The sequence below is a fragment of the Gastrolobium bilobum genome, unplaced genomic scaffold (assembly GCF_033153095.1).
Source record: "Gastrolobium bilobum isolate Gb01-03AN ecotype WA unplaced genomic scaffold, APGP_CSIRO_Gbil_v1 utg3506, whole genome shotgun sequence".
Classification (NCBI taxonomy): Eukaryota; Viridiplantae; Streptophyta; class Magnoliopsida; order Fabales; family Fabaceae; genus Gastrolobium; species Gastrolobium bilobum.
The window spans coordinates 150,774-161,837 of NW_026897168.1; the positions used below are offsets into that span (position 1 = coordinate 150,774).

Here is an 11,064-nt window from a genome sequence, read left to right on the forward strand (position 1 = left end):
ATACATTTAGATTTTACTAAAGGATTTACAGAAAATGAAAACCTAATATCTTGAGGCATTTAAAGTACTTTAACCATTATTGATGGCATTGTTTGCAAACCAGTCAACGTGTACATTGTCATTGCCACATATATTGCTAAAATTTAATAGCTCCAATATATTGCAATCAATCTATGCTCGAATTCTAGTCACTAAATAAGAATCCGAGCTTTATTATCACTATTTGTTAAACATGGATATCACTCTCATGGAATCCCCTTCAACACTAACCTTTTCTCAGACACAAGGACCAAGGATATCGTATGCCAATCAGAACTCCCAATTTAAGTAGAGGATTAAAAAGTTGTGAAATTACTAATTTAATAGCTTATTTAGGAGATAACTACTAGATTTTGGTGCAAGTTGAGGACTTTAGTAGAATGCCTATGTCAGCAAGTCAAATAAAAATATAATAGCATAAAGAAAGCAATTATTAATAGCATCTATGAAGCACTGATTCGTTAAAAAAATTTCTTCAACGTATTCGATACGCATCCCAGACGGATACACTTCTGACACCGCTTTTGCAGTATCGGATAGGTCAATGGCTACTAAATCGTTCTTTTACTACTTTCTCTGACTCTGAGCTAATACCTCTCTCTATTTGCATGTGCTGATGTGCCTTTGGACTTTGTCTCTATTAGTTTGTCTTTATCCTTTGTCTATGTCAGTTATATTATTGGAATGGAAAATGCTCCCCTCTCCAATGACAAAGTTAGTGAGTTTATTGTTATGTTGTCATGAAACTTTAAGGAGCCACACAATGCTCTTCATACTCCCTTGTTCATGTATAGTCCTATATAAGGAAGGGCATGACTTCTATGTAAATGGGATGATTAGTGAATTAAAATTTGATAATATTCTTATGATTTCCAAGAGTTCATGCTTTGATATTTATATACTTCCTATCTTCACTTTCCTTTCTCAAATTTCCTCCCTATATTTTATAACAAAAGCAACTTTAACTTTTGTATTAAGCTATTAATTTTATACTTAACTTTTAATTAGCTTTTAAGCACACAAAAAAAAAGCTAGGCCGACCTCTTATTATAGATCTAAACATGAATTGTGCAATTGCAGAATTATGAGTCACTTTTTATCTGATTTCTAGGTGATTCCCTACTGAAAATTTCGTGATTCATTGTAGAAATCTCATATGGATCAAGGTTAATCATTAAATTGATATTTGAAGAATAATTTGTGGTCTATGATAAATCAATTACATATTTTAATGTTAGCTGAATTCGTTGTAGTACTAATTTGCATCCTATCTAGCACTTTTTGTTTTGCACTGTATTTGCACCCTTTTCCGAATGCTCTTTCATTATACCATTCCGTCGTTATACGATCAAATTCAATAATCTTTGAGGCTCATCTCAGTTTGCACCCTTCACTGCAAACAAATCTCAAATCAATTGAAATTTCAATTGTACTCTGTACAGCCATGATTATAGTGTCAAACTTACAAAATAGAGTAAGTGAGAAATGGATTTTAGGCTCATTATTAAATTAATTTTTTTATTTTATTTTCCTTGCTCCATTTTCCCATCTTTTTGTTTAAAAGTATTATCTTACAACTAGGTCAAAATAGGGGATTCAAACCTGATGCTATAGTTTGTGTCAAATAATTTATGTTTTCCTTCTTTAGGTCTTTAAGCATCATCAAATTCAAACAAAAAAGTTGCCTAGTACAAACAAAAAGATGGCTATAATATATATTATCCAAAAAAAAGGATACATTTATTTTCAATTCTGTAGCTAAAAACAATTACGCTGTCCTTTATCTGCGACCTTCCAATCACAACAAAATTCAAAATAGCAATTCAAATGATACATTAAGTATCCTTTGACAAAATATTGTTACTTTTTTCTCACTGTTCTAAACTTAAATAAATCTTCAACAATCTCCTCTTTCAAATACAGCAGCAGCTCCCATACCTGACCCTGAAATGATGCAGATTTCAATAATGTTATTAAGCAAGAAAATGAATAACACTAAATTCTCCCTTGCATGTACTAGTAATCTATTTATTATTCTCCTTATATGTACCTAATCTACTTAAAGCGGAGCAAGGTGGTTCATGATAAAAAAGAATAGGAGAAAGTGCATTGAACTTCCACAGACGCATTTAAGGTTTACTCACATGATCCTCTTTTTGTTTCCGTTCTTTTCTTTCAATTTTACAGGAAAGAACATCATTCCTTGTGATGCTTCTCTTTTTGCGATTCTATAACAACTCTTTTTCTGGAAATAAATATGCTAACTTATTTAGCAAGCCACTTCAAATATTAGACTGTCTAGTTTAGGCATCAGAGTAAAATATAAATCTTCTGTCTAGCTATACATCTACCAGACTACCGAGTGTCAACTTAAAAGAACAGCCGCAATCAAATTCTCCATTTTGTTCTATGAACCTTGAGAGAATTCTAAAAATTTATCTCCCAGCTTTCAGGTGAAATACTATTAGGCCACCCATTACTATAGTTTACTCTAAGAGGGACCACAGGGGATCACACCACAAGCAAGCACGTGCAAGTGTGACTTGCTATGGCGAGAAATTTGGTAACAGCTTCGAAGGGAGGGGCCATGAGAATTGGGAAGAGAGAGGAGAGGGGTCAGTGAGAGTTAACGTAAGGAAGAGAGACTGTCATGTTTCCCTATTGTAATCTTGTATTCCTACCTCTCATATCACCTTGATCTCAGAAGATCAATACAATACTTAGGGTGATAAGTATTTGGTTCAGAACAGAAACAGAGCAAGTACATTTCCGAGATATGATTAACAACCTTTGTCTGCCCATCAGTCTCAGGATGATAAATTATACTGAAGTGTGGTACCCTGCAACTTGAACAACTCCTGCATGAAAGGCTAATAAAACTCTTGTCCCTATCACTAACAATGGTTAAATCAATATCATGGTACCACACAACTTCCTAGAACTGTCTTGCTAAAAAGGCCGAGAAAAGGCCTGCAACTCCTTGTCTTCCTCCCTTCTCGACAATGCTTTGCCACCTTATTGCTTGACCCCACTTTGTAAATGAGGTGGTGGTTCTCATAGCAGAAATGAACAGTTGTTTGCAGGAGCCCAAAGACAATTTGGAAAAGGCTCAAAAGAGGATGAAAGTTCAAGTTGATCAACATAGAAGGGAACTAGAATTCGAACCTGAAGATAAGGTGTTTCTCAACCTTCAATCTTGTAGGTTGAAGTCACTAGCAAAAAGGATGAATGAAAAGCCCCAGATTCTATGGGCTTTTTATAGTTCTGGAAAAGATAGGCAGTGTAGCCTACCAGCTAGATCTACCCACTAGTAGCAGGGTGCACCCTATCTTCAGGTCATTTGATAAAGATTTCGAATTTATATGATTTTTTGAGTACAAGCAGTTTATTGCATCAGCACCTATTTATCTTTTATCTTCTGTTTGTTTCACTCTCGGTCTCTTTTAAAAGTTTTGCAATTAAGGTATTCCTTTTATGTTGCGCTGAAATATGATTAAACGGACACTCTCCCAGACGCGTATAGTCAAGAGGTTTGTTTTGTTTCTGCAACACCAACCCCTCAACCCTTGCCTCTCATGAAGCTCAAGGAGAGGGAGCTGGTTGTGCTACCAGAGGAGGTCATCAACTTCAGAACTAATGCAAAAGGCTCACCTGAGATCTTGATCGAGTGGCAAGGACTTCTAAATTTTGAAAATTCTTGTGAGTCTTTAATGGCTATCCAAGAATACTTTCTTTCCCTCTTTCCAACTTGGGGACAAGGTTTATTTTCTTTTGGAAGGGGGGAGTACTCTTAAGCTACACATTACTTGAGTTTATTCTAGTTGGGGGTACAACGGATCAGACCCCCACGAAAGCACATGAATGTGCGGCTTGCTGTGAGGGGGAGAGTTCGTTGAAGATATTGTAACAGCTACAGAGGGAGGAGGACACAAGAATAGTAAAGAGAGAGGAGAGGGGTAAGTAAGAATTAACTGGGAAGTTTGTAATGGGGAGATACTGGCTTCTCAAAATCCAGACATCACTTACTGTAATATTCTACACAGTCAATACAAAAGTATCTCCATTTCATTCCTATTTGTGTTTTGTGCTTGGGGATTCTGTCATATGCACTTGCACCAAAACTAATTTTAACTTGAGTTAAATAAAATTGATTACATATATGCTTTATAAGTTATTTATAATTTTTCATAAATGCTCAGTAGTTTTTCTGGCATGTGTGAGTTGGAGAGAGGCGAAAAGAAGAAATCACCTATGCACATTGAGATTACACCATAGCGACAATCCTTGCCTCGACGCTTCATCTCATTCAATAAAGTTGAAACACAGCGTGCACCTAATACAAAATGGCAGCATGTAAGTTCGCCAATTGTAAGCATCTCAAAGTATTATGTCCGCGAGAGGTGAACAGAAATAAATTGTTTAACTGTAAGAGTAAGATGGCTTGTCCTTGTCATAAGACATAATATACATGAGTACACATGTTACAATAATACAAACATATGCATGTTTCCAGGTGCCTCTCTTAATATTTTGGCTTATTTAACAAGAAAACAATAGAAAAGAAAAAAAGATAAATTCCAAAGTGAAAATATCTCAACTTTACCTGTAGCACCCAAAGGATGCCCAAGAGCAATGGCACCGCCATTGACATTGACCTTTCTGGGATCAAGTGCCAATTTCTTGCACGAATAAACAAACTGCGATGCAAATGCCTACACAAGACCATTGTAATGCTAAACACTGAGTACAAGATTTATTGAAGTTCCACATAACTTGTCTGTGTAAATGTGCAATAAAAGGCTGTTATCAATTACATGACCACCAAATCCGATACCTCATTGATTTCAAACAAGTCAATGTTCCCAAGTTCAAGGCCAGCAGATTTCACTGCAGCTGGAATAGCATAAGCTGGGCCAACACCCATGACAGCAGGATCCACTCCAACAGCAGCAAAACTCCTACAAAATTGAATTCACTTGTGAATTGAATTCGAATTTTTAATTTTAAAATATAAAAAATAATAATAAAGAATAAGGTTGTATTAGAGGCCTGACTTTGATTTTCATGTCAGCATGAGTTACTGATTTGGAATTTTTTTGCAACCCAAGCTATTCTAATATCAAAACTGTGAAGCACAAGGTCTCAAGCTTTAAATATCCTTTATTAGAGTAACTTTTTTAGACAAAGTACTTAATAAGCAGTACCTGTATATAACTAGGAATATTTCTCAACCTAATTAGCTTGTCCTACAGGATGCTAAATCCATGTGCAGTAGCCCTACATCTACATGCCTGTTTTATAAGCTTATAGTTATCAAAAAAGTACTTTCAGGGACCTAACTTCCAAGACTTTTCTGTAATATGGTGTTACATAAGCACAGTCAAGTTAAGAGTTAAATGCTGCTTCTATAGATTATATATGGAGTTTAAATACAAGAAAACAAGAATTTCAGTGCTACATGCTAGTACTGTGCACATTACAGAATACATGCAGGATTGTTTCTAGATCCACATCTATATTTAAAAGAATTCCTTTGATTATATATGCATCATTACTGTGTACCTGAAGATTCCAAGAATAGGAAGCCCCCTTTGCACAGCCTCTCTTCTCTTCATGAGGAGCACTGCTGCAGCACCATCACTAACTTGGCTAGCATTCCCTGAAAGAGATAGAAAGCAAACAGATTCACTAGGTATAAGATTTTTCCCAGAGTAACAGAAGAAACAAGAACAGATTTCTCTAGTACCAGCTGTTGTGGATCCATCCTTGTGGAATGCAGGCTTCAGCTTTGCCAGATCCATCAAATTTGTGTTTGGCCGAATACCATCATCAACAGAAACGATAATTTGCTTCTCCTCTCCGGTTTTAGGGTCCACAATCTTTGGAAATAAATCATCAGTATTATAACATTACAAATACTAAAAGGAAATTCATCTTGGCAGTTAGCACTTACCTTCGTTGAAACTGGAATGATTTCTTCTTTGAACTTACCAGCTGCTGTTGCAGCTGCAGCACGCTTGTGAGACTCGACCTAATTACACATATTAAGAGAGTTTATGCATCCTGATAATCTTTTCATAAATTCATAGCACATTAAATACATTTTCCATACTCACAGCAGCCTGGTCTTGCTCCTGCCGTGTCACACCATAACGCTGTGCAACATTCTCAGAAGTGATTCCCATAGGAAGAAGACAATCCCGGGCTTGTGCAAAGGTTTCCACCTGTTAAAATAATGAAAAGACAACCTGCATAAACCATGTTTCAAACAAAAATGTGTAATCCAAAAACTAAAACTTAAATGTACCTTTGGGTTAATTTTGCTAAGCCTTGAAATATTATCTTGTGTCATAAACTCCAGTCCAGCTCCAATGCCTTGCATCAAATAATAGGAAGATTTGGTCATAAAACAACAAACGTGTCGCATTTAAACACACATTGTAGTTTCTTTCGTACCAATGTCATAGAACCCAGCTTTTATGTAAGCAGCAACATCAGCAACTGCCTGAAGTCCAGATGAACATTGCCTATTGACAGTTCGAAGAGGCACTGTCTCTGGTTGACAATTGAAGGAGATCAAACATATATCGGATATTGAGCCAAAATGCATACTAACTTAAAGCATTATATCATATGAAGTCAACAAGTGAGCTCTAGATTTAGGAATGTTAGTCAGCAATTTCATATAAATCATGTTTTTTGACCATGCTCAATAAAGACTAAGAAATTTACCTGGGAAACCTGCATAGAAGGCAGCCATTCTGCACTCAATAGCTCTTTCTGATCCTGGTGCCAGTACTGTGCCAACAACTATGTCTCCTACTTCACTTGGGTCTACTTTTGTTTTCAGTATTACAGCCTACATAGAACTGGTAAATGAGAAACTACACAAAAAATAAATAATGAATGAATGAATGAAACCACTAATCAAGAAAAGAAGCTTAAGATGATTTTGAACCAAACCATGTGGAGGTTGATAACTTACAATCATGAACCAATCTTTTTCTTATTAACTAATTAATTAATCAAAGAACTTACTTTAAGAACTGAAGCTAGTAGGTCATCAGGAAGGGTATCTTTGAAGCCCCCACGCTTTGCTTTGCAAATGGCAGTACGATATGCACTGGTTATTGCAGTGAAATTAAAGTCAAAGTTTTTATAATGTCATTAACTAAAACGACAAATTAGAAAACACACAAATAGATTCGCATTCATATTGCCATATTGATGAACTTACGCTACAATCACCACGTCATCGTCAGATCCACCTGTTTTCCCATGCCAAGAATTCCCAGCCGCACAGGATGATGCCTAACACAAATGGAAAAGGAAGTAAATGCACGCACTCAAGCATTTTTGATGAAGAAAGAGTGAAAAAAGGGCAAACCCCATAGCACAAGGCTCCCTAACTTGGAAGGGTAGAAGTAAAGGTAGATTGTACATAATTTTATCCTTTCATGTTTTCTATAAAGAGGTAATTTTTTAGACTCGAAACTATGACCTTCCGCTCATGAGGAGCAACCTTACCACCGTTATAAACCTCACTCTCAAAGAAAGAGAGAAACAAAAAAGTTGAATAGTATTTCTGTAAATGCTTCGGAAGGAGCAAGTTCAAAAGATTCAGAAGAACATAAATACACAGTCCTCAGCTACATTTGTGCCCCACCTTTACCATTCACCATCAAATTGAATAGCATCCAGTTAACATAGGATCGGATTCGTACACACACATAACACACACAACATAAGTTCTTATGCTTAGAAAGCATATAGTCTCAGGAAGAGACAAATAATCAAAACTTTGAAAATCACCACGTGCATAAACACGCTATAAATAACCAATTTAACCCAAAAGCTTAAACTGTTGGATGAGGCTATAATAACGGTTTTTTATATCTCTAACACGCCCCCTCATACGAGAATCCATTAGGCATGAAGGGTGGATAATGCACAGATCCACTTAACTGTGCTAAGAAATTCCACAACAGAAAGTGAAGGACAGTGAGGATACTTAGGACATAAACTCTGATACTATGTAAAGAACCAATTCACCCAAAAGCTTAAGCTATTAAGTGAAGGCCTCTTTAACGATTTTATATATCTCTAACACACAAATTAACTGAAAAGGAAAATGAAAAACCCACTTGAAAGCAGAATAAAATTGCTCCTATAAACAAAACATACAATGCAACACAATACAGGAAATACATAAACAGAGATACAGTGGTGAAATGTTATAAATATGTAAACTTACAGAAAGATTAAAAGATTGATGGGTTTGAGGTGAAAAAAATGAATTTGAAGAATTGGGTTGTAGATGTTCAAGCAGGACTCTCTGTCTTTGAATTGCTTTCTCCATATTTGAGCAACGTTGCCTATGTCTCTGCTTTTGCCTGTTTCTGTGTTACAGAATTTTAACAAAGACTAGTTGGGATATAAACTGTCACCACAAAACAAATCACGAGAACGAGAAATTAACTTGAAAATTCAAGGAAATTCACCAGCAAATTTCCTCCCAAAAAAAATAATAAAAATACCACCAATCAGTAATGTCCCACCCCACTAGTACTTGTCTGATTCAGATTTTTCAGAAAAAAAAAAAAAGAAAAACACATCGCACGTTTTGCACATTAAGGTGATTAATGAGTGTCTAAGGCTCTCATGCGCGGTGCGCCCAACAACCAAAATGAAAGAGTGAGTGGGGTTCGTAGAGAAAAACAAAAGTAGTTGGGTTGACCAAACAAAGAAAATTGAGCACATGCAAATTAGTTTGGAGATTTCTTTCGAGGAATAATTTAATCTAATTTATGCAATATAATTAAAAAAATATATTATATAATTATTAGAGTAAATACTATTTTTGGTCCTCATCAAATTTTTCGATATCCGTTGTAGTACATAGCAAATAAAAAGACTCATCGTGATCCCTAAGAAATTCAAAATGGACTAATTTTAGTCCTTTTAGAGACTAATATGGTTCTTTTTTGAATTTGTGAAGGACCACGAATTTAACTAAATTGCTCCATTTTGAATTTTTAAAGGACTACGATGGATCTTTTTATTTGCTAGGAACTAAAATGAGCACCAAAAAGAGTATTTACTCTGATTATTAACTTTGATTGGTCTATGGCTTTTTAACCCTCGAAAAAAAAAAAAGACAGATCACCGACTCTTTTTATTAAAAAAAAAACTATTTATCATGCGAATCAAATTTGAATGGGAAGTGTACATATTTATGTGTAACTTGCGCAAATTCCAAAAGCGTTATGTCACATGTTACATTGTGTAAGTTGCGTTGTTTTAATTTTTATATAAGTCGCACATAGAGATGAAATGCGATTTTAACGTATTCATTTTCCATGCACACGTTTTTTAATCATATTATATTAATAAATAAATAATTTGTGATAAGAATTGAAGGTGTAAAATGTTTATATTTTTACATTAAAAGGGTCAAAAAAGCCTTGGTCTATTGTATAACAGTTTTTATTTCTAAAATGTATTTTGGAGAGGTTTCATACCTACTTAGATATTAAATCTCACCCTAAATGATTTTAAAAAAATACACCCTCTTAATTACTATTTCTATGTTTATAATATGAGTTCGTTTTTTCTACAGTTACTGCAGATAAATTATCTGCAGTAAGTTCCATACGACGTCGTTTTGGGACGAAAATCATGGTGTTTTTGTAATTTTAATTTATTTCAGAGTTATTATAGTCTTTGTAATTATAATTTTCTAATCTTTCAATCTCAAAATGACGTTGTTTTGGAAGTAAATGCAGATAATTTATCTGTATTAACTGCAAAAATATTTTTCTGTTATAATATTTAATGTTATTGGTTTAATTTTTTTTTTCTTGCTAATAATTTATATTTAAGTTGGTGATTTAAAAATAATATCAAACCATTCAACCGGTTTAAATGTTAAGTGGCAGTGGAACATTTTTTATTATAGTTTAATTTAATAATCGAACTAACAGTTAAAATATTGTGAACTGATTAAAATCAGTCAAAATTTGATTGATTTAATCCATTTGTTTATTTAGTTGAACTAATTAATCATTGATTTTTTGAAGAAAAAAAAAACTTAATATTTTCCACATTTCATAAAAAAAATTACATATTTTATATTAGTATATGTAAATTATTATTATAACGTCATAAAATTTAAAAAAATTAATCTGAATGAGAAGCTTGACTGATCCATAAAATATTAAAGTGAAATAAATATAATCGTTGGATCAACAGAACGATCTAACGGTGAAATTGATTGGTAGTAACATTGGGAGTAACACTAATTTGTTATTACAATATCCTTTCCCATAAGCTAATATTCAAAATATTTTAAGAAAAAGGGATATTTTTCTTAAATTTAATGAAAACTAAATACATGATAAATAAATTGATATACTTTTTAATTGTTATATGAAAATTAAAATTTCTTTCCCTTTTTTGGGGAAAAAGAACTAAAATCACCAAAAAATTTATAAGAAATCAACTTATCTCATAATTTTACAAAAATAAAATAGTGTGCCATTAAATTTAATATTTACATCTGAATAAAAAATAATAATATCATCCTTCTTTTGGTGATAGTGGTCCAATGCATCCTCTGTTTCTATAAGGAGCTAACCTTAGGGGTCATACTCCGAAAAAATGAGGTTGGAGGAGGTTGTGTGGGGATATTTCCAAATTATCTACCCAAAAAAATAAAAATCTCTTTCAATATATCATATCAAAAATCCGAATCTGCGATAAACATGTTTCACCTATTTAAATTAAGGTTTAATGTTACTCATATTGTAAAAGATAAATTTATCTCCTACATATACATAAAAGTGTATGGGGCCCATACTTTTTCTTTCTTTCTTTCTTTCTTTCTTTTCTTTTCACATGGATCTCATATACTTTTATGTAGGGGTGAAACTGGGCCGGGCCGGCCTACAGGAGCTACGGCTCGGCCTACGTCAGGCCAGACCTGACCTAGTATATTTCGTAAAATAGGCCGAACTTGGGTTTTGA

At 34.1% G+C, this 11,064-nt stretch overlaps 1 protein-coding gene across 2 annotated transcripts; it reads right to left on the bottom strand.

Annotated features, from left to right (window-relative positions):
- Nucleotides 1-1,820: 1,820 nt before the first annotated feature.
- LOC133304640 (3-ketoacyl CoA thiolase 1, peroxisomal-like) lies at nucleotides 1,821-8,446 on the bottom strand. 2 transcript variants are annotated; one of them, XM_061504686.1, is made up of 14 exons: nucleotides 8,294-8,446; nucleotides 7,277-7,350; nucleotides 7,078-7,162; nucleotides 6,772-6,898; nucleotides 6,496-6,594; nucleotides 6,347-6,414; nucleotides 6,156-6,263; nucleotides 5,993-6,070; nucleotides 5,786-5,918; nucleotides 5,602-5,698; nucleotides 4,874-4,997; nucleotides 4,643-4,751; nucleotides 4,289-4,372; nucleotides 1,821-1,983 (listed from the first exon to the last, which is right to left on the bottom strand). In XM_061504686.1, exons 1-14 carry the CDS (start codon nucleotides 8,396-8,398, stop codon nucleotides 1,937-1,939), a joined length of 1,338 nt encoding a protein of 445 aa, XP_061360670.1. In that variant the 5' UTR covers nucleotides 8,399-8,446; the 3' UTR covers nucleotides 1,821-1,936. The 2 variants fall into 2 exon arrangements, with proteins under 2 accessions (XP_061360670.1, XP_061360671.1); XM_061504687.1 differs by having other exon boundaries at nucleotides 7,277-7,307; nucleotides 8,254-8,446.
- Between the last annotated feature and the right edge of the window lie 2,618 nt (nucleotides 8,447-11,064).

Bases quoted from the DNA above. Each gene is read 5' to 3' on its own strand.
- LOC133304640 (XM_061504686.1), bottom strand. From the start codon at position 8,398: ATGGAGAAAGCAATTCAAAGACAGAGAGTCCTGCTTGAACATCTACAA. The intron at 6,415-6,495 runs GTACGAAAGAAA...ATTTGATGCAAG, and splicing joins AGCTGGGTTCTATGACATTG to GCATTGGAGCTGGACTGGAG. The intron at 5,699-5,785 runs GTACTAGAGAAA...TATCTCTTTCAG, and splicing joins GGATGGATCCACAACAGCTG to GGAATGCTAGCCAAGTTAGT.